Genomic DNA, 24,236 nt, shown 5'->3' with positions numbered 1-24,236 from the left:
GAAGATTTTCTAATAAAGTACCTAGAAAAAAAAGCATAAAAGCATATCACAAACTATGGCTGACATAAGTGTTAAGACTGGGGTCTGCTTACTGAAAGACATTCAAAGACAACAATCAAATACACTGAAACAAACATTTATGGAGCTGGGAAACAAAGCTGGAAAACAAGGATTCAACTCAAGTTTAAAATTCAGTCAGGTTTCTATGCCACCGCAGAGAGCAAAAACATTGCTTCATCCTTGGATACTAGGAAGAGAAAGGATGGACAGGCAATTTTTTTTTTACATAGTTACTTCCCAATGAAATATCTAATGTCCAGCCAAGATTACTTAGCTGGGTGAAGCATTACTACAAGAATTTTATGGGTGGAGAAGTAAAGGTTCAGAAAGGTTCTGTACAGACAGTCCTGCTTTGCCAGATTACTGAGATCTTCTTATCTGCTGGATCTCATTCCTCCAGCAAGTCCTAGCCCTGTTTTAACTCCAGTCTAGGCTATTTTCTATTTCAAAATTTCTCTCTTCTCATGGGTGGAAAACTTCCTTTTGACATCAAGTGAGGCGATAACAATCTGTACCAGAAGTCTTCTTCTGGTGTCTACAGTGCTGTTTGCTCCAGAAGACAAACTATTCATGTACAAGAGGAGAAAGCTGGACAACGCTGTACTCCATCCTAATGCAAGGTCCTGGATATCAAAGGGTATTCACATCTTCCTGCTTCCACAGTTACCTAAATTTGGTGAAAGAGGTATGATTTTGTTGCTGTATGGCCACAATGAAGTCTTGTCTAGGCTTCATTTTGTCACTTTGAGGAAACATCAGAAAAAGCCCCAGTCAGGTACTGAGCCTTTTTTTCTTCTTACCCGCCTTTTTTTCTTCTTACCCTAAAAATGATTTTGAGCAGCGCTGTGTTAGTCACATGTATCCCTCCATGTCTTCATGTGGCATCCTTTCTCTAGAGATCCACTTGCTTGTTTTTATTTTAAGACACCAGATTAGCTAGGGAATGGACAGCTGAACAAACTCCACTCTGCCAAGTGCAACTACAAAGCACACGCAGTAATAAATAAATCTCACACCAAAAAGAAACAGGAGAGAAGAAGACTGCCTTCCAAAACTAATTTGCTGCCACATGTAACCGAGAAGGAGAAAGAGGGTGCAAGTGACTGCTGGGTCCCTAAGGCCTCCTTTGCATACTGTCTGGGGAGAGCTGAGCCAGTGCAGGTGGGTTTGGGGCATACCATCCTGTGGCATTCAACCCTCAGAGGCAGCTCTGGGAGGAAAGCCAACACAGTGCCCAATCCTCCTCCTCCGCACAGCCCATATGCTGAGAACACCCAGAGCGGCATCCTGACAATGGGATCACATCCAGCTACTGGCATTTCCCCACCTCCACCCATGCTAGGCTTTGCTTTTCTGTATTTTGTAAAAAGCAACGAGCACACAGCAGGAGGAATATATTCCTGTGGCAGCTATGCATTTCTCGCCACTGTGAAGGGGAGTAATAGAGCCCCAGCGCTTACAGGCAGAAACAACTTTCACAGAACACAGACAGCTCTTGTACACCAGCATTTAAAACAAAGCAGGGGGGGATTTTTGATCTTCCTAAACTGTCGTTTAATAACAATCCATCATGCTTTATTAAAGCTGTCAAGAGAGGAAAGAGTTACCTCAAGGGACTCACGCTTTATGTGTAAATTGTGATGAGAACATGTTTATTGCTGTGCTACCTGCACATGATACCACAGCTTCCTGGATTCCAAATGATTAGAGGGAATTATGAAAAGAAGGAGAGACCTGCACTGTAGGAATGAACTTGCTTTGAGCTTCCAGCAATGCAACCCAAGTGTGTCTGCACACACACAGGTGTGTGAGCAGAAAGAAAAGGGTAAAAAACACAGAGGTGAGAGGATGGAGATTGACTCATGCTCCACAGCTTCTCACAGTGCACAGTGACTAGATCTTACATAGTGGATTTTGCACTCTGGTTTTGTAGAGTACTTTTGAAAGTGTTTAAGCCTGACATTTTCCCAAAACCTTAAGTTCAGCCGGCCTGGGAACAGGTTTTAGCAAATCAGGTTTTTCACTTCTGTCCCCTGACATATCCTCACCAATGAGGAGTATCCATTCACTATCATTTGTCTGAACTGAGATCAAACAGTCCTGTTTTATTTTCTCCTCCTCCACTGCATGAGGAGAAGGCAATGTCCCCCTCTAATACCCCAGGAATACTCTGAGAGAGGCTAAGCTCAGTATTTCTTTGCAGCTCAGCCCTGTTATAGCAGAATAGGTACAGATAAATAACCTTGGGCAACCAGGAAAACAAAGCTGGTAAAAATTCAGAAGTTCTTCTCAGCTGAATAAGGATGAAAATTTAATGGGAAAAATCAATTATCAGCATGGAAAAAACTGTTCTTGAAAATTCAGGTTCAAAAATATTTCATTTTAACTGCACTCAACACCAATGCTTATGAGGACTAGATAGGAATGATAGCTAAGTCTCTGCTTGACTTTACAGGCTAGACATTCTGGAGAGATGAGATTTTCAATGATGAAAAATCCATTCAGATGGAAAGAAAACAAACAACAGGCAATGAAGAGAAGGATAAAACCTCCTTTATCATCTAACAAAAGGCAGAGAATGAGACTCACCATTTAGTTACTGTGAAAAGCCTTCCAAATTTGAGCCATACACAACATACATACATCAAAACTGGCTCCAAGCTTTTGCTTTTTCCTCCCTAAATCGTTGATAAGAAATAAAAATTCCAGTAATAAAATGAGCCTGCTGCATGCAATTTCAGTTTTGCATCCGTAAAGTAGCACTGGAAAATTATCAACAAACCTTGCATCCTGATGTTAGCTATTATCCCTATTCCCCATTTAGCCATTTTTATAAAGTGCTAAAGACAGAATCTTTAGCAGGGTGTGTTGTGATTGGACAAGGGGAAATGCTTTCAAAATAAAAGAGGGGAGATTTAGATTGAACATAAGGAAGAGGTTTTTTAAAATTAGGGGTATGAGGCACTTGCACAAGTTGCCCAGAGATCTGGTGAATGACCTGGAGGCATTCAAAGTCAGGCTGGACCAGGCTTCAAGCAACTGATCTAGCTGTAGAAGTCCCACTGTTCCCTGCAGAGGGGTTGGACTAGATGATCTTTAAGGGTCCCTTCCAACTCAAATGATTCTATGATAATAGCACATGTAATGTTCAGAGATGTGCAGGAATAGCATCAGAAAAGTGTGGTTCTTTGCAGTGGAGCAATTCTAGGAAGCCACTGAGTAAGCAATGTAATAAATGCCTTGCCCCTTCCCATTTCTGAATACTTACTTTCCATTATCACAGGTCTTTCACTTCCAAATATATTGGCATTATATACATATATATATGGTATATATTTTCCTGACTTCTGAATAAGGCACACTGTTTCAAACTGCAGCTGATTTTACATTTGCAATACTGTAGATGTGCAAGCAACCAACTTGTTTTTATCTATCTTGGTAGCTCAATATTGAGTAATTGCATTTAAATTCCTGCTTGCAAATCGGAAACAAGCCTGCAATCTCTCCTTTTGGATCTTCTCCATATGGAATATGGTTCACATCTGCGTTCAATCACACCAGTTGCTAAATGTCACAATGCCCTCATTCACAGGTAGCTTAAAGAACATTTAGCTGGTAATAAAACAATCTGGATTCTGGAGAATAGCTCTTCAGATGTATGGTACTGAAAACGTTCCCTTTAAAGTATGGGTATCACAAACACACTTGCATGAAAAAACACCACATAAAAGCCATGCATATGCTGCACATATTCAGTGCCATGGCTTCTCCTTGATAAGTAGATGTGGCCTTTCTCTATATCAGTGTCCAAGGGCAATATTTATAGAGAAACTCTTTGTGAGCTGATTGATGTTATATATTCATACACATGGATTTCATTTGCTATGTCTCCCTCCTTCCCATTTTAATTCAAGTATTTTAAAGTCCATAACATGGTCAAGAGTAATTCAATGATGTGTGCATTGCTCTTGCAACAATATTCACACCAGCTTCTCTGCTCAGTCTCTCCCCTTTGCTCTTTCCACCACTGCAGTCACAAGATGCATTTCTTTTTTCTCTTTCTTTCACGCAAGGATATGTAAAGAAAACAAGGGGATATTCAGTTATTTTTAGTATCTTCAGAACTATTGCTCTTGCATTGCTAAAAAATGTTTTATTTCAGCTTATGAATACACAGTACAACACAAGAATATCTGTGTCTTAGGAAGTTGTGATTACAGAGATAGAGTGGATCTGTGGCATAGTTCAGATCAATACCATGGCCAACTTTGAAAATTAGGTTTGTGTTCTTGCATTACACAGGTCAGAAGGCCCTGTCATCAGAAGGGTGAAATAGAACAACAACATTTAGATTGAAGTGCTTCCTCTAACTCAAAGATTTGCAGACACAGTGGTTTTAGGTAGCTCTCAAAGGATTATTTGATTATTGGGAACTAATAATATGAATGCTTACGGGGTTCAGTTGATTTGCATGATATTTCACAAGCCTGCCTATAATTGCTTGTATATTCTTAGGTTAGCAAGCTGTTTTCCTACAGGAAACAGTGTTGACTACAAATGATACAAGGAAAGGCCTTAGTCTAACTCCCAGAGGAGCATGCATTACTCTATGCTACGAAACACATCTGGATGAAGATTTGCATGGTCATTCAAAAAGGTTCTTTGCAGTACTTTACCTCTTTTGACAAGCTAATGTTTCCTGCAGTAAATACTGCATTCTCCAAGCTGCTACTTTTTTAGCCAGAGGTTAAGCACTCCTCAAAATTACCTCCCACCAGCTATACTCCAGTGCCTTGTAATGTTCCAAATCCAACAACATCTGCCTGCATTTATTGGGCAAGAAAGCTCATAAAATGTTGCACGGCTGTCAGCTGTGGAGGTATTTCAAGACTATCTGACCTGTTAAAGGAGAATAAAAACTCAACCCACATGTACTTTGCAGCATACTGCTCAACTGTTTGCCATTAGGCATAAGGAACCAAAAACGGTCTTGTATTTCTGTCTGAAAGGGCTCAGACAGTATAGGGAAGAGCACACTGTATTAACCTAGATGAAGGCATGGTTCTACCACATTACAGCACTTGACATCAGCAGTGTCTATTAAAGGATATTGCTCCCAGAAGCATACAGACACCTTCTGCAGATATTACCCCCTGACATGCAACCCATTTCAAATACGTCCATTTGTCTCCCACTACAATCCCATTCACTCCTGCTAGTCTGACCAGGTGTTCATGGGCACTTTCAGTGGTGATACAAAACATACTGCACAGTACAGGTTTTCCGAGTCAAAGCTCTTTCCCTGCTCCCTGCTTCTGGGAGTGTTCAACCCCCAGAGCCTCAAAGAACTTTAACAAGTGAAAACCAGGCCAGTTGTACAGGCCTGGCTTTTACCATACTTTTGAGCCTGGTCACCTGTTGAGATCAATCCAACTCAACAACAGTGTTGAAAGTGCTGGGATGGTTTATACTCACTCTCAGGATTTGAGGCCTGGGAAAGCAACTCAATTTTATTATTTTTTGAAGAAAGTGTTCCTTTCAATCACTCTAATCAAATGATGATGCAGCTACAGAAGGAAATCACATTGGATTGTCCTCAAAAGCAAATCACAGGGAAACATTTTGGGATTAAGAAAAAATGAACATCCTTGAAACAATGATATTGTTTCTGAAAAAACACTTGTTTAAAAAAAAAAAAGCCACAGCAAAATAACCAAGAAGACTGACTTTATCCCGGGGACTCCAGGGCCACCAAAGATTAAAGCTTCGTTCTTATGCAGTCTGATCCAGGGCATAACACTGCTTCAAACCCACTGACAGATAACTGGGCAAGATGAAAAAGGAAAGTCCTACATGTCACAGTATTGTAGAACAGAAGTTTCAGTATTTGAGCCCTGCCAATGTAAATAGAAAATTTATCCAAACTGAGTATCAAAAAAAAAAAAGCACAAAAACATGCAAGAGGGTTATTTGATGCCAGCACAGCAGCTAAGAAATTCCTAATTTGCAAAGCCTGTGCTAACTGCAGCAGAGTCAGACTTATTTGTCCACAAACATCATCATGCTCTTTGATTTTATGACTGCATTCTATTTTTTCATTTGCAGCATTATCTTACACAGTGCTTGGAAATGAGATACACCAAAAAGCAGTACAATTGCTGCACAAGTACCAGGAATCACATCTTTCCCAACTTTCAAGTGTTTGACTATGCAAGTATGATTTTTCTTGATGCAAATTTTTCTGTGTAATTTTATATTAGCTCTTCTATTGCCTTTTACATATTTTCAAGAAAACATTATTAGCTATACCAAATCAATTCTTCAGTGAAGCTTCTATAACACTTTAGCATATTCTATGCCAACTGCACCATAAATGAATAATCAAGGCCAAGTTTGTCATTTCCCAAGCTGTTGCCATCTTACAAATTTTCTTTTAACCTACAAAAATGAACAAAATACAATCCATAAACAGAAGTCTTCACAGCATCCAAGAATCTCTTGAATGTGACTATTTCTATGTTGATGTTGCATCTATATGAAAGAGAACAATAGAATTCTGAAATTATAGAATTATTTTAAATTTTAAATGTTCACTGTAAATATATGCCTCTACATTGTGAAAAAATGTTCCCCTTTTCTCATCTGCTATCATCCATATAGTTCTATCACTCGAGATGTCAAACTGTGATTTAAAATCTCATATAGCAAAGATGCATTGTTTCCTTTAAAATGTATGTATGCATCTGGCTTATCAATGAAGTCTCAACAGGAATCTTAGCATCGTCTCATGTAAAGGTATTTCAGTGTATTGTTTGGCTGTAGTGTTTTTGTGATTCTATGATTCTGTGATCAACCATTTTGAGTATTTGAAATTACCTCCACAAATGTTGCCAAAATAGTAAAAAAAACAGGCTAGGAAAACATGATTCATTCCTTTATTCTCTATTAATTCCCAGTTCCTCATCATCGCAAGCTGTACTTTTCTTCATCCAGTCCCATCATTACTCTCCCCTACCATATTTAGTCCTCTCCTAAAAAAAACAAACAGAACTCTCAGGATTTCCTCCCATACTGCTCTTCACATTGAGGAAAAAGTTATTCCTAAATATTTTCAAAGCTGGTATTTCAAAATACTCCTTTTCTGTTATTCCTCTGAAACTCCCATATCCCCTTTCCAAGTCCTTCTTTACTTAATAAGGACCTATGAATATATTTTAATGTCAGTGACAATAAGTTTTCCAAATAGAAGCACCAAAAAAGCAGAAAATGGGAAAAGCTAAAGCAGGGTTCTCTCCTTGGATAGCAGTAGCACAGATCCTTGCAGCTTGTAGTGCATCACTGTCAACACCTTTGCTTCTCCCTATGAGTTCCTTCTTTTGTAAGATGGTTGGTTTTAAAACAAAGTAAATGTAGCGTGGTCAGCCCCTCGTGTTTAGAAATCTTTGAAAGGGTGACTGTGCTGTTATTCTGGGAAAACTTGTATTTACACTGTAAAAAGTGAGGTCTGACCTCTCTTGAAGAGAGGCCTCTCCCTGCTGAACTCACCATGGAGTGGTGGACAGCTTTTCTGCCACAGTTTTAGACTGCAACTAATGCAAACCATCTGTGAAGCAGAAGCTTTTGAACGAGGCCACTCATTTTCTACTGAGGTTTTAATTTTATGAACCTAAGACATTTGAGTTACAGTTCGCTGAGAGCATTCTCTCCCTGTCCTTTATTTTCTGTGACTTCAGATGGATTCACTATCTGTGTAACAAACCATGGTTCGTATTTCTGAAGTGTAAGTTGAAATTTGCTTTTCTCATACATTTCATCACCAAATACTAAAAGAATCAGGCTTAAAATAAAACATGCCACTTCCTTTGCAAAATTCATGCACGTAGAGCTAACTATTCATGCCAAATAGATATTTATGGGCTCATATTTAAATATGTAACAAACTGGCACACAATTGCAAGAAATTCAGACACCCCTTTGAAAACATTATCCAGATACTAACAAGAGCCAAAATGTTTTCAGCATAATGGAACATTTCAATCAATTAAATAGCCTGATTTTACTTTGTCTCAAGCATAAGCAATTCATTCCACAAACATAAGCAACATATATAGTTAGCTCATTTCAAATAAGTATTGCACAAGATATGACACTTTCTATTCATTCATTATTTGACAGCTGATCAGAATGGACTCTACAAAGAAAACAAATGCTCAGCAGTAGCAAGGAATTTCACTGCGTAGGTCCTTGGCCCCAAATTTATGTCTGCACTGAACTCAATACTGCTTTGCAATTCCTTGGCAAAGGAAAGTTATCCCAGTTACGTAACTGAATTTTCCTTTGTAATGTAAAAAGTATTTTGTGGGTAGATGAATTTGGCTACAAAAAAAATGGTCAAATCTTTTCCTGCCCAACAACAGTATCTGCATAGTTTTAACTGTTGTGCAATTTCATAGTTTCATTCCAGCTGTCATTTTAGCAATAATAACTGAAGAGCAAGGCATTGTCTAGGAATTAATGACAAGCTGAGAAGAGATGGCCTGATGTGCAATAAGGGGGTAACACAAGCTCATGTGACTGCAGGAAATACGCTATAAGCTGGCTGCCATTGCTCTCTCTACATAGCTTATGGTTCTCTATGTTAGCTAATGTGCCAGCACAGCTTTCTCTTAGTATTTCACATAGCTGATTAAATGATGTTTATTACATTCCACAGATTTCCTTATACATTTGACAGTGCATTTGCTCCTACACAGGATCGGAATCCATTCTGTTACACTAATGTGAAGTCCAAAGTATTTTTCCAAGTGAACAGAAGGTCATCAGTGCTAACATTCGCAGGACTATAACTTTAGTTTTCTCTTCATTCACAATCCAAGGGACAGATCCAAGGAAGATCAACACATCAGAAGAGAAGCAGCAAGGAGAGGGATGAGGGATGATGCTAATTACCAGCAAGAATGGATGTAGCATCTACTGCCTGCACAAATCCAAAGCAACTGTTTGCAGTATCAAGAAACACGTCCAGTAACCAAGCAAAATAGAAGGAGTGTTGCAAAACTAGGTAATATGTAAAATGCACAGCAAAATACGATCTGATGTCTGGAGTGTGAATAGATAAACAAGATCTCTGAGGTTTAAAAGAAACAACAAAAACACTCCAAAAGAAAACAAACAAGCCTTTCCCTCCCAAATCGACATATTTTAATTAAAACATTCATTTAATGCTCTGACTGCCTACTTGGATGGATGAAAAATTTTATAATTACTAATTATCATGAAATGTAGATGGTTTTACTGATCTTAATGAACTCTAATAGGCGTGGTATTGCAGACAAAGAGAAGCACATCAGAGATTCAATCTGAAATCTCTCAGATTGGAAGACGACCCGATTCTTCTTTGAGGAACGGAATCATTTGGGTATGACTATGCTTGGCAGAATTCAAGTGTAATTGCTTGCCCTGCTGCAACTCAAGTCTTGCAGAGAAGCCAGAAAACAGGGTGGCTTCATTAGCTTCTGAAGAGCTTTCCACAACAAGAAGCAGTTTCCTCAATTGCCAGTTTCAATGGTAAGCTCCATGGGGCAGAGGTCGAATACAACCTTCGTGTCTCATATGCTATTTTTATGACTGAATAATAATTTTACCAAAACTCTGAACAGCTCACTAATCTGCTAAATTGCAAGAACATGTGAATGTTGAAAAATATATATGTTAAGAAGCAAATATATTTCTGATATGTAGACTATGGTGTTCTCTGGGGAGTCAGTACTGCAGTTGCATGCTTGTATAAGGATCCGTTAGGAAACAGCACAGACTTGAAGCAGCTTTTTTTTTAACCCAGAGTATTACATTTTTTTTGCACCAAAGACAGAAAAGTAATGCAAGCTGTTACCTTCTCTTCCCATTCACAGCTCTAAAAATGAGTTGCCTCCCTGAACTGGTCACATGCATGCATCAAATATCTTCATTACAACAAATTAGTTTTGTAAATACAGTAATGACCTGAGTCAACACTGCATACAGCACTGATTAAAAACAAGAGAATAAAGTCAGTCCTTCACAATAAGTAATACTACATTTCAGTCTATTTGAATGTTACTCAGTTTGCCAAAATACTATCATATCCACTGTGTTACATGGAAATTAAAATCATTATTTCAATCTATAGTACCTTTGTGTTATAGTTTCATGTCTTTTCTAGCAGATATAGAACTTGCCAACCTCATTTTTTGTATTATATATGTGTGTGACATACTGCATTAGCTATTTGGCTTATAAGCCCTTCCACATTTAATTTATTTTCATGCTAGGAAAGCATGAAAATAGATTTCCCCTTCTGGCTGTCTGTAAAATAGTTTTGCTTTTTTTTTTTCTTTACCACTTAGTAACTGAAAGAATGTTTTATCCTCCTTATTGCTTTTCAGTGGATTCTGTTCTTGCTCAAGATCCAGAATACAGTTGGTAACTGCAGTTAAAAACGAAAAGCTGAACACTACCCCACTGCATCTGCAATATCTGTGTTTGTGGAGAAAATCAACAGACTTGAGGAAATCTGGCTTTAGAAGTGCCAAAAGAGCCATCAGGGAGGTGAGGCTTCAACCTAACACTTATATCCCAGCCAGAGCTTGTGTTGGTTCCAAAGAAATGTGAGAGCAAACCGAACAGCTCCAACTACCTGGGCATGTACTGAAGGAGAACATTTGTCCTAGAGCCTTATGAGACAAAATATTTGTCATCCAAAAGGTCATTATTCCTTGGTGATTGGCATAACACACCTATTTCCTGGCCATGTAATTCATAAGCTAGGGGACTGTGAGGATTTGCACAGTCTGCACAAGCTGCTCCAGACTCATGGCCTGACCACCCACGCCTGCCTGCAGTCAACTTCACTATGCTGCTTTGGGAGCTGATGTTCAAAAGAAGCCAACAGTAGTACAAAGTTATTTTGTTTAAGTACTTGAGGTATTACAAACTTACAGTGCTCACAGAGCAAGCTCGAAAAAAACGTTTTTTTCTCTCACACTAAATTGCAAAACTAAGCAGCAGAAATTCATGGCGATGTCCTTCCTTGTTGACCCATTGCACTTGTCAGACTCTTCAAGATCTCTTCTCTATTTTGTGTAATAAGTATTTTATCCTTGAAGTGAGGGTTAAGAGCTCGACTCTTAAAGTCCTCCTGAAATTTGATTTCATAAAAGTATTTAAATACAAATTTGCACCTTCAGCTGTTTAATCTCATCAGCCAAAGTCCCTGCCTGGGGTCACTAATGGGGTGGCCAACAAGACTGATGTGAACCTGACAGAAGTCCCAATAGTCCTGGAGCTTGGGTGGCACGGAGAGTTGCTCGATTGGATTAAGATGGAAGAACTGCCTCCCTGCCCCCAGGTGCTGCAGCGTGGGAAAGCACAGAGTGCACATTCCTCAGTAGCACTCAGCACAGGAAGGCTCCCAGCTTCTCACTCAAACCTTTCACCAGCACTCAACAGGGTAAATAAACTGCATGGTCAGGGAGCTTCAGACTGTTCCCTTCATGAGCAAGGAGAAGAGTGGAAATATTTGTTTACAACAGGAAGATACATTTACTTCTGCTCCTTTTGCCTTGGAGTAAGCACCTGCCACATGCAGAAGCAGTTTTCCTTTTGTGTTGACAGCTTAGTGAGCTGGCTGAAATGATCTGTCTAGCATAAAAATCTGAATGAAAAGAAGCAAATTTATTCTAACACAGTAGCATCACCTTAGAAAACATTACCTGAAAGCACCTTGGGCACATTCATGCTCATACACTTCTGCATAAAGTCTTTTCCGGCCTGTTTTGGTACAACATTCTAGATTGTCAGTATTCCTTACAAGTGTAACATTTTCAAGTGCTGATTAAACAAAACTTGTTTGTCTAAACCTCTTAATTGAACAAAGGGGCATCTTAAAAACTTCAGTCCCAAATGAGTCAAGAGTTTGCCTTCCCAAATAGCTCAGATTCTTCTAAGCTAACACAAAGCACATGTGGGAGCTGCATTCTGGGAAAACACAAAGCAATAGAAACATAGATGGAATACACTGACCTTCCATGGCAGGAAAAGAAAACGCCAATGCTGAGTCAACAGTGGTGCAAAAATCATTAGCACCTAATCACACCGTGGTTAGTCAGGAGGCAGAACAGAACAGAATACTAAAATACACAACACTTCAGCCCACTGACAAAACAGCAAACAAGCCATCAAACTCCAGCATCTACCATTGCTGGTGATGCAAGCCAGTTTCACCAACGAAAGAGGACTTCCACTGCTGACAATGAAACACAATCTCAAGAGAAGACTGAGACGTTTGAGGAGTGAAACAGAAAGCAAAAACCAAAGTCCTGTTTGAGCTAGGATGGATGAAGTCTGTAGAAGTCAAGATGTAGAAAATCATAGCTCTGTGGGTTTTTTTTCTTGTGAATCAGCCTGTCAGAAAGATCACACTGCTGAGTCCGCATACATTTAGCCACAGCTGTAAAGGGCACGGGATAGCCTGTGTGATTGACCCTTCCCGCTCAACAGTCCTAAGATGGACAATTTTTAACTTTCTAGAACATTCTTTCCTCTGAAGATACTCATTCATTTTGTGCATGAAACGATTGATAAAGCTGAAATGGTTATCCTGTCTCATCTGCCATCATTGCATTAGAGTTGGTCATCACTGCCTGAAGAATTTCCTGGAGAGGTATTTTTATGTTGAGATTAACAGAGTATATACAGATTTTAACACTGCCCCTCCAATTCACACTTAATGACTCAGCAAGTTCCAGAAAGATAAATAAACAAATAAATAAATAAACGGAATTCATGAAGATCAGGACAAGACATGATGGAGAAAATAGCATGTTATAACACTTCAGAAAACAAAACCTCTCTTTCTGACAAGCCACATTAAAATACTCAAAGAAATGCAATTCCATGCTAAAAAATGGGTTAAAAGGAATCACAAGTGAACTTCCAATATTTTAATTTACTTCCCAATTTTCTTTTTTTCAGCTTGAAATTCTTCCGTGACTTCTCTGGCAAATCAACACTGAGAGTCATAGAATCTGGTGATTTCAGCTTCTGAAATTGTATGACTGAAAATAAGCTTTACTTTTAGGAACCAAGTATATTTTGACCTTCTTGGCTGTGGAACAAAACAAAGTGTTACAAAGCTCCAAGCAGAAGGCAGTGTCACTGAAGACATAAGGAAATGCAGTTCACTATTATGTATCAGATAATATTTTGACAATAGTAAAACAGTTACTCTAAACTTTTTAATTCTTTACTCAGGAACCTCAGGGAAAAAGCAGCTGCTTTCAGCCCTACTTTTCAGAATTTTACTTCAGCTGGTAGCTGTTGTTCAGTGGTATTGGTACTTTATAAGTTAAAAAAGGTAAATGTATTAAACACAACAGTTTCTGCAGAAAGGCAAAGCTTAAATTGCTCATATGCAAAGTTTTGCTAGGGTGCCTCAGTGCTAAATCCAGTACTTTTGCCAGAAATTAATTCCATGATAAGCACAACAGGCCTCTAAAATCTTACTTTCTCCTCTACCCTATCTGTCTATTACTAATCTTTCTATCATAATTGCAAAAGAAGAACTGATCTAATAAGGAGTGTGTTATTCTGACCTCTCACGATGCAGCCCACAAAGCAGCAAGCTGTACTTACCATGCATCTGGTAGGTATATGGTGCTTGTCCAGCAGCTGGGGTACTGAAACTGGATCCATAACTAAGAAACCCACTCTGTCCTGGGGAATGGCTCAAGCTGTCCTCTGTTTTGATGCCTTTGGAGGAGCACAATGCAGGAACCAAGAGCAGAATGTGTATTTTGTCACGTAAAGTTATAAAAAAGAAAGATTAGGAATTCACAATATTTCAGCTAGATTTTAACCTACACTTTACAATTTTTTTTTAGATTATCCTCAAAGAGCTCTCAAGTAATACAAATCAAATGCATTCACCACAAATAGTATTTGAGTGAGCTGCATCCTGTATTCACACCTGAATGAACTTTGCTTGAGATACAGAAGCAAACACAAATAACATTGTTTTCAAAAACTATTTATGGAAAACAGTTTTGTTTTGGTGTTAAACAAACTCATTGACTCAAGACCTTTCTGAACAGTTATCGGGTGCAAGCAATGATTAACAAAGCAACAGGACCTGCAGCAAATGAACCTCAAGACTTCAGTTCTCAGTAGACGTATTTTTTTACTTCTATCATATTTTCAGGTTTGGTAATTAAGTATTTATTAGCAGGTCATACAGGAGGGTTATCGTTTACTCACTTAGATATAACTTCCAGTTCAGGAACAGTAAATATAAGTCCTGAAGCCACAAAATATTTTCATTACTAAAATCAGGCAATTAAACTGTCAGTTTACTGGAGCAGCACTTGCTGATTCAAGCTTTAATGAAACCCTTGCTGATAGTAAAAGGGGCTGATATTTTATTCAGAGATGCTGCCAAGATTCTACAGCTGTATTGTTAATATAAACAGCTGAAAGGTGCGTCTTATTATGAGCCCTTGGGTGTGATCCTCCTCCTTCTTTGCATACCTATTTGCACAAAACAAAAAAAAGCCATGGACACATCCTGAGTACGAGAGCACTAGAGCTAAACAAAGCCTGTTGACATTCTGGGCTTGCATTTATGCACTTGCCAGGCTGTTGCTGTCTGTTAGCACTTACAAACAAACTTGCCAAAAGACAAGTCGAATTCATGTGCCTTTCACCAAACATGCTGTTTTCTAGCTTAATGACTCTTAGAAGCAGTAAGTCTGCATTTGCTCAGGTTGGGAATAGTTTCCCCCAGATAATATCTTCTCTAATAAAACTACTTCTTTTAGCTTTAGGTGAGAATAGCTGCAATACATTCTGAGTACAAGTTAGCATCAATACGACAATGCTGTATTGTGAAATGCAGGAAGTTTGTTTGGACAGTGAGTGAACATGTGTTAGTGCAGGCGTCCGGGTCCATAACTGCTAGGGAAGTAAAGGGATTTGCGAGTGTGTGCAGAGAAGCCTCTTTTCATAACATCCCATCTTTTTCAATTACAGCAGCACTCTACATGCAAGCACTCCATCTACCCTAGCTACAATTAATCTTCAGCGAATGGGCCTTTTTGGAAGTCTAAAATTGTTGTCAGACAGTGAAATAACTTAGCACCAAATTAATTTCCACACAATGTTCTGTTTTGTCTAGAAACTGGCTGAGTTTTATTTTTGTGCCTAAAAACAATACTGCTTCATTGTTCTTGGTTGTCAGCCAGGTGGAGTTTTTCATATGCTGTGCTGAGTATCTTAGAGAGGGTGTATGGGATGGGGGAGGGAAACCACTGCTCAAGGATGCTAAGAGGTCATCCACAGGATTTATAAGCAGCATATGGGCCTGACACATGTATGCCCTAAAGACTCAAGGCAGTAGCAAATGGCTCTACTTTCACCTGCTCTAGCAGGACAACTGTTCAGAGTTTGTCTTGGAAATCAGCCAGCTGATGCAAACACACAAGTAGCTCCAGGAAAGGGTCTCAAAACATTCCTCTCATCATCCTGGTAGACCTTCATCTCTGCCAAGACCATTTCCCTGACCTTCCAGACTATTGCATTGAATTACCCTTCAGGAAAAGTGTTATCAAAGGCTGTATAAAATCTTGTTGGGAAAGGATACTGCGTTTGCCAAGCAAATGAAGGTGTTTAAGAGTGTGAGAGAAACCAGCAGCAGAAACAGAACTATGAAGCTGCAATACTCAGCACTCATGAGATCAGCTCGGAATAAGGAGCCTCAAAACTTTCTGTTAAAGAACTGTGCCTAAGCAAGAGCAGTATCCCTTTGGTCTTCAGGAGTGGAAAGAACTTCCCAATTGCCTCAACAGCATGCTATTTCCATGTACAGCTTGAAGACATTTAACACTTGGTTTGCCAGGCTTTCCACCATTAGGAGTGCTGGTTTTTAGTTAGTTCTCTGCCTGAATCTTCCAGCTGCTCCCAGCCCAGCACCATCTCCCCACAGCTGCTTGTGAGGCTGGTGTAGGGAACAGAAGTTGACCAGGATTAGAAATTCTCATGGCACATATTGCTAGCAACCATTCATTTATACACAAACAGTCTTCCGAAACCAAAGTACTCTGTAGCTTTTCACCAATGCCCTACTTTGCTTTGTGTCCCAGATTTTCTGTAATAGCATGCAGAATTTTTTTCCTAAAGTAGCTTTTATTATGGAAACCCCAGGAGAAATCAAAGAAAGGCAAAACGAACTTTACCTAAGTAGCATATTCACCGCATTGTACTGAGTCATGGCAACAGTCACAGTTCCTGCTCATAAGTGGAACATCCTACTGAACCTGAGTTTTTCATACTGTTTCCTATCCAATTACTCACCAACCTTAAGTAGTTTGTAAGACCGTATCCCAGGATATAAGGAGTTGACAGCTCAAAGTAATCCTACCATTTTTAACAGTCAGCTTCTCCTTCAAGACTAAGAAGTGAACACTCCCAGTATAGAAATAACTTTTCATTCTAAACCTTAAGTCTTCAAATAAGTTTTTCTAGGAGCAAAAGGAAGAAGACACACTCAAAGGTAACATGACATCAGGGTACTTACTGTAGGAAGGTATGCCATAGGGCTGCGCTGGAGGAGGGTAGGAAGTGTATGCAGCAGCCTGTTGGATTCCTGCACTGTACTGAGTCTGTCCATATGTTGCCATTGTTGGGAAAGACTGGACTGTCACTATATGGGGATAATGTCTATTGAGAACAAGAAAACAGAAGGTCTAAGACAAAAGTTACTGCACAATCTTCTAGAGCACATGGAAAACATTTCTAGATATTTTGACAAAGCACAATCCAACTATGATGGTGAGTATTTTGAGAGCTCAGAATTTACTAGGCTGGGGCAAAAGTTTCTTTTAGTGTATAGCTCCTGATATAAATTATTAAGATTAAGGTGCCTACATGCATAGGAAATTTAGGGCAGTGCAAAATACGTGCAGGTTAAAAAAACCTCAATACTCTGATTATTGTGTTTCATTTTGAGTTTGCCAAACAACACATCATGAGAAACCTCTGACATTTTTATGTATTCCTCTTGATCACTAATAAACAAAGCAACATTCAAAGTGATAATGTTTGGATTCCCACGGGTGCAAACGTACAGCACATGGTACCTCGAAACTTTCATTCCATATTTAGCAAGATTAGGGACTATTTCTTCACTGGGCCTGAGACTTACAGAGGAACAGGTGGATAGGCTTGAGACAAATGCTTTTTAAGGTGACAGAAGTCCACATAAGACGTCTGTTTTGCAAAATATGGTTTTTAAATGACAGCACTTGGCAGGAACACTCACTTTGTTGAGTAGAGATGGAGAGGACACTGTGGTGCTGCTTTGCTGTTGCCTGGAAAATAAAATTAAAGGGTCTTAGAGTTTCATGATGTTCATTTCTACAGCCAAGATGATACCACTGTTTTTACAATTGCTGGTTTGAGAAAAACAATTAGGAGTAATTTAGGAGATACTGTTTTGGAGTGAATCTCCAAAGAGATGAAGAAGATAAAGCTATTATATACTTAACAACAAATAAATACAATTTTATTTAACTGATGGTACTACTGATTTACTGAGTTGCTATTTTCTTCTTCTCATACAACTGATGTGAATCATGAAGTTGGGCTTTGGTAGGATGAATCATACATTAAAAGCTATAAAGGCAACTACAGTGATAACTACATTGATTTGACTTTTTTTGACACTGTCCTAAACTGTGACTCACTTTCTTAAAAATAATAAAATGCTAAAACATGCAAAGACAAACAAAATAAAGAAGTTTATCACTTTTAATTATCAGCCCTGATCTTTTGCATTAACTATAATCTACCTTACTGACTTAGCAACAATCAAAAACAGTAAATGGAACCAGTAGAAAATACGTCAAACAAGTAAAATGTGCAAGATGCTTGCCAACGTATCAAACAGTCCTGCAACACCAGCAAAAAAAAAAGTGCCCCCTTTTTATCTGGAGAAATATTTATGCTTAATTTCATTAAAATAATCTAAATTAAAACCTGTAAGTTCCCTGCAAATTGTACTGGAAATACTGCATTTAAATGCCACCATAAGTATTACACAGATTGCCATCATTATGCCGTTCAATTTGTGATTCTCTGACCCTGGTTGGAGTCAGTGTTATTACAGCAGTATAAATGCCAACACACCTTCACAATTATTAATAATGATATTAGGCACTGCACACCCAGCCTCTCTATCTGCTGTCTGTATCAATCAGCACATCAGACTAATTGCATGCAGTTTCTCCAGGGAGAAGAACATCAACCATCCCATTCTCCGCCGACTGTAGCACCACCACCCTCCACGTTTATCATGCAATTTGTTACATGCGATAGGAAATAATACCCAGTGTTGGGCAGATCTCTCCACCACAGGAGCACAGGCTGAGTGGAAAGGCAGAGTCCTGCAGCGTCCCCAGTGCTGCACATTGCCATCACCAGGCAGGAAACATCCACAGTGCTGTCCCATGCATCGTCATGGACACAGCCACCATGCTACAGATGCGTTATCCTCAGTTCAAAGTTTTCAAAACAGAATCACTTCGTTTGTTCAGCAGTTTGTAAGTTGGCAAATTAAACATTTAAAGTGTGGTTTATTTAATGAAATATGCAAATATATGTAAGGTCTAAATTAATGCAAATAGTCCTATGGGTCTGAGTAACTTGTTATGCCATAAATCTGCAGAGAATTTCCAAAATGATTTGAATGCTTGAATATGAAATATTCATTCCTTCCGTTTTAACACTCTTTTATAAATGTTCTTTCTTCAACAACTCTTTTTTCACAATATTTTGCATGGCTTTATCATTCTACATCATAACACAACAATACCACTAATATATTTTTTAAGAGAGGTATTCAATCTGATATATTTTTTCAAAAAGTAATTTGTATTAAAAGTCTGTTTTCATCCTTGCTGACTTATGAGAGCAAATAAACGGAAAAACCCCTATGGAGGTACATGAGTCTTAACAGCAACAACAGCAAACAAATTACAATAATTTTTTTTAGAATGTTAATTTGTATATTGTCTCCTATATCTAATAACAATAGTGCAAAAAGAGCTGCATTTTATAAAGCAATTGTATTTCCTTAAAAGATTAAAATACCTAGAACACACACTTCCTTCAAAAAGGCAACCCTTTTGTCATGAACCTAGCCATCTTCAGAGATAATTAACAAAATTTAAAAGAATATCATGTACTCCTTTCTCTCTTCTCTGGGATAACTGTAGTGTTTAATAACTACACTTTCGGTTAGAACAGATCAGAAATGTTACTGCAGCACTGAGTTACTTTAGGAAAAATGGCTTTGGCAATAAAGGCACTGATGACCAGGGGAATACATTTCAGAGTGAGCTGGGAATGACTACACTCTGCTGCTGCTAAGGGAAAAATGTAACTCGAGTACATCTATCTGTGCTGCAAACAGACCTCATCTGCTCACAAGCCTATGTGCTGAACTGTAATGTCTTTCCTAGAACCATGCTGGATGCCTGCTTCACCCTCTTCTCCTTGCTGGGTATTAAAAACAAAAACTCATCCCAATACAGCCACTGTGATAAAATACACTTTTATCACCCCCTCTTTGCTCTCACTTCCCTGAAGTACTATTCTGTGCCATGCCCTTCTTATTGTACCCATCTGCACAACAAATTCAAGCCTGGCTTTTCTGATCCCACTTCTCCCAAGCTGTTCCCCAGTTCCACAAGAGCTCTCCCTCAGGCTGATCCCAAAACCCTACAGAATGATAAAGATCACATCCACAGTCCCCTTGGGTCTTCCTCCAGGGCCCTCTGCACTACCTGCTCTGCACACCAATCCATTCGCAGGGGAAGCTCAGGCAGGAGGACGGCACACCAGCTGCAAGGGCAAGAACTGTGAACCCTATCACCCCACCTCACTCTGTGGGCAGTGACTGGAACAAAACCATAAAGAATTCTCTATGCTCTTACATTCCAGAAAAACCTGACAAAACTAAAGCCCAGCAGCACCCCTGCCCTTGTTCCTTTAGAATGTGGCGAATACAAACCTATTTCCACAGCAAGAGGCAGATATTTTATTTAAAATATGTATATATATATCAGAGTAAAGCAAAGTAAAGGACCGTGTTATATAAATGCATATACATATACAAACACATATACAGGAACAGGAATAGCAGGTATAGAAAAAAAGACTGCTTTTAAACCCAAAGACAAGCTTACCTGACTCACCTTGATACTCGCAATGAAAAGATTGCTTTGACTTACCTGAAAGAAAATTGTTTAGGCAATTAGATCTTTAGATTCTTAAAACAAAAACTATACAATTTCTATCAATCTGTCCCTTATTACCCAACAGAATTGTATTAAAGAAATACATACATGTATTAACATTTTAATTCATTTCATTCATATTCCATATTTGAAAAACAGAAGGGCAGTTGGAGCACAAGTTTAATGGCTTTTCTACTTAAAAAATACTATATTTCAGATTACTTTTTCTTTTAGTTTTGAAACTGGTAAACACAGAATAAATAGCAAACAGGGATTCACTGTGTACGAGTATGCAGTATGCTGCACTCTCACTGTCAAAAGTACAGGTTAAAGCTGTTTGCTCCTACCCAAATGTGTAGATCTACAGGCAGAATGTGTATTTGAAAGTTATATTGATATAGTTGCAGATTTCATAAGATCCATTGACACGATGAAGTACACATCTGACACTGCAACTAGAGTTGCTAAAATTAAAACTATGTGTAATATGGTGCATATATTCATCTGCATTCATTGCACTAAGAGCTCAGGCAGTATGAACTGACAAAAACACAAGTATTTTCCTGTTCACCAAATTAACAAGAGGTATTTTCAATTAAAGGAACATAATTATGGCATAACAAGGGATCAACCTGTAAAACAAAAATCAAAAGTAATATTTTTGTAAGAAACTTATCAACATGAGCTGTCACTGGCATGTTGGCATTTTGTGGTACAGGTGCTCTGTTGGCTTATATTTATATTTCACAATATAAAAAACAGTTCCTGCACCAAGGCGTTTACAAAATGATGTATTTTAAAATCATTTCTAGCACTAATCTTTTCTGCAAACACATATGTTTAAAAGGATGTTTCCTTTAGATTGTTATCCCTCTGACTGCTCCTGTAAATAGGTAATCCTGATGTTTGTGTTTTAATCACACGATTTCTAATGCCTTAGCATACAGTCAAGCAAAACTTCTCCTTGGCTTTTAAGAGTCTATAAATTAAGGGTTAAACATACTACCACTACATAATAGTCAGTGCCTTTTGCTAACTCCCCTCCAACAGGAAGGCTGACAGATTCTGACCGCAGCAAACAATAGCTGGGATTGTACTAGCAAGAACTAGTTCAGCTGCATCACTTGCCAATAATTTTTTTAGCAGATTTAACATTCTTCTGTTTCCTTCTCTTAAACAGTATGATGGGGGGAAGGAAGAGGAGGAAGAGGAGAAGAACAGATAGATTTCCATCAGAGCTTCAACCACTGACAGAATTTATCCTTGGTACCTGCCAAATGTGAAACTTCAAACCAGACATCAGCAGGACAAACCATTTGGAGATGACAGCAATGATCTCAGAGTGATACAAACTGGGGCACAGGGCTGCTTTGGCAAAATATTTTTTGGCTACACAGTGTGCTGTTGGGCCTGGGAGCCCCTGGGAGCCACACTCCACAAGCAGTAGTACAGCCACCCCTGGGGCTGGGGCTCTAGTAGGGTCTAAACCAAAAGTACCAGCCCTACACAAAGCACGTTTTATACTTGCACTTATTCCAGTGAACAGATCTACAAGTGTGTGCATATGTTTACACCCACAATACACAGATCTCTGTTTATGTAAAACATTTCAACTCTGTTTGCATTCAAATCATTTTTGAAGGGTTCAGCCACAACTGGAGTGACTACAAATATTCTCAAACAAAAACCCCAATTGCTCACTATGCAATAGAACTACCTGTTAGAAGCAGAAGCCCTGTGTGTGGCCATCTCCCTTATCTTATATACATACACATAATGCCAAAGCAAATAAGCAGTAAACAAAAGAAGTAGCCTACCTTCTATGTCATCTGGAGCCGTGGCATAAATGTTAGTAAGGTTAAGCTTCAGTCTGTCAGGGCACTCTCTATTTACAGTCAGGCTGGGTGATATCACTAGATCTAGCATTTCCTTATACCTAAAGGAAAACAAAGGAAAAATATAATTTATTCATTAATTATGCATGCTTACTAATGATTCAGGTTTTTTTCCCTAAGAGTATAAATATTAAAGTTGGTTACCTAAACCCAGGCTTCATATAAATTCCACATAATAACATTCAGTAAAGTTCTCATCAAAGGTAAATGCTGAATTGAAATGAGGTACTTGTTTCCTTGGAGATTACACCCCCCTGATTAATGCTTTCCCTTTCTTCCTGGATTTTGCCACCCAAAAATTAAATTTCCTTATCTCTTCCATGCTACCAGCACAAGGATTTATACACCAGCGTCCAGTGAGCCTCCAGAACAGACTAAGAGCTGAAAAAGAAGCTGAGCGCAGTAAGCAGCACTGTGTATTCTTACGAAATACTAAGAAGGTTAGTACTGGTGACAGGAGAGGTTCAGGAGTTTGGGCTAATCCTGGTACCTACTGGATATGATTGTGTTTAGGCAATGAAGGCCTACACTCTACACATCACACAAACAGTTCAGAAAAAAGAGAGAATAAATTGTTATTTCACATCTTACACACCACATGAATATGTCTATTCGTACAAATACTTCAACTTGCAATAAACATGCCCAACGCCACCTGCCTGGCTTTTCAGAAAGGGGCTTCAAAGGAACCTGCTTAAAATAGAGCTGCTTGTTCCCCTTCAAGTGTTTAATGTTTTAGATGGGCACCAAGACCAGTCATTAAGATGTGTATGCATATGTTTGCAAGGTTGGGTAAAGACATCTACGTGAGCACAGTAAGGAAACTGTGAGCTCTGCCAGATACCTGAAGACAGTGTTTAAGCAAGGCAGCTTTCCTAAGCATATTTACTCCCACACTGTTGTACCCCTGTTCCCTAAGCAGCCAGTGACTGCAGATAAAACTATAAAGATTCACCAACCAAAGGAAATCTAAAGCTACAGTTGCTAGTTTTCTTTCTTTTTTCTAAAAAACAAACAAAAGCAAACAGCCCCACACACTATGCTATAGAAACTTATCTGAATTTTCTAAGACTACACCAGAATACCAGCACAGCTTTTTGGTCAAGTCCTAAACAAATGACAAAAAGAAAAGGGTTTGAAAGTGCAATGTTCTTTTCACATTTCAGAGCCACATCAAACAGGTCCCCAGAAGCAGAACTGTGCTATTGGAGTAGGGGGGGGTAAATGGAAGAGAGGGGATATGGAGGTGAGCAAACGTGAGGTGCCTGGCAGCAGCCTGCATGGACTGCCCTTTCTGTCAGCGCCGGACATGCCTGCACAAGGAGCTGCACACCTGGTCCTCAGGCAGGGGCATCGCTGAGCTGGTCCCTAAAGGCAGCAGGTGGCACAGCAACAGCCCAGAAGCAGCACACAGCATATACTGCACAGCACACCCGAGGCGTCATTGCATTAAGGATAAGCATAGAAATCTGAATTCCTGACATTAGGCTTCCGCAGTACTGATCTAGGCAGCTCTGTGAGAAGCAAGGACATTTGTCTTAGTTTTTCTCCTTTAATACTCACCTATGACTAACTACCACCTTTAAGAAACAGAACAAATTGCAGCATTTGATCTGAATTTTTCCAATCACTTTTATAAAGACTACAAGTTTCTGTGACGAAGGGTAAGTATTGTTATTAATAGGCACAAATGAGGTGAAATGTTTCATCTGTAATTGTACAGCAAGGACCAAAGCTGAATTCATTTTCGCTTTTCCACCTAACAGCTGGGAAGACACTGCCTGGAAAAACACACATCCATCTGTTGGGAATTTGCAGAATTGCCAGAAAAGGAGAACACAGTGGCATAGCCATGAACAACGTGCACAGCCCCAGCCTTTCTCCAAACAGAGTCTGGACTCTCTCTGTCTACCTCCCTAAGAAGCCCATGTGGGCATATGCATTTTTGCCATCA

General features: G+C 39.1%; 1 protein-coding gene across 2 annotated transcripts in view; it reads right to left on the bottom strand.

Moving 5' to 3' along the window:
• The window catches only part of EYA2 (EYA transcriptional coactivator and phosphatase 2), a gene marked incomplete at both ends in the record, with an annotated part of 89,672 nt that overhangs the window by 31,076 nt on the left and 34,360 nt on the right, over positions 1-24,236 (bottom strand). The window contains 5 exons of one of the 2 annotated variants that reach the window (XM_079543414.1): positions 13,732-13,848; positions 16,667-16,809; positions 17,411-17,459; positions 20,337-20,381; positions 22,205-22,323. In XM_079543414.1, the coding sequence (XP_079399540.1) occupies positions 13,732-13,848; positions 16,667-16,809; positions 17,411-17,459; positions 20,337-20,381; positions 22,205-22,323 (473 nt within the window). The remainder of the gene's footprint in view (positions 1-13,731; positions 13,849-16,666; positions 16,810-17,410; positions 17,460-20,336; positions 20,382-22,204; positions 22,324-24,236) is intronic. The other variant, XM_079543415.1, reaches the window with a different exon arrangement.

This window comes from Tetrao urogallus, assembly GCF_951394365.1.
Source record: "Tetrao urogallus genome assembly, chromosome: 16".
Taxonomy (NCBI): Eukaryota; Metazoa; Chordata; class Aves; order Galliformes; family Phasianidae; genus Tetrao; species Tetrao urogallus.
The sequence above is the reverse complement of the archived record's forward strand: the minus strand, read 5'-3'. Positions and strand labels throughout refer to the sequence as shown.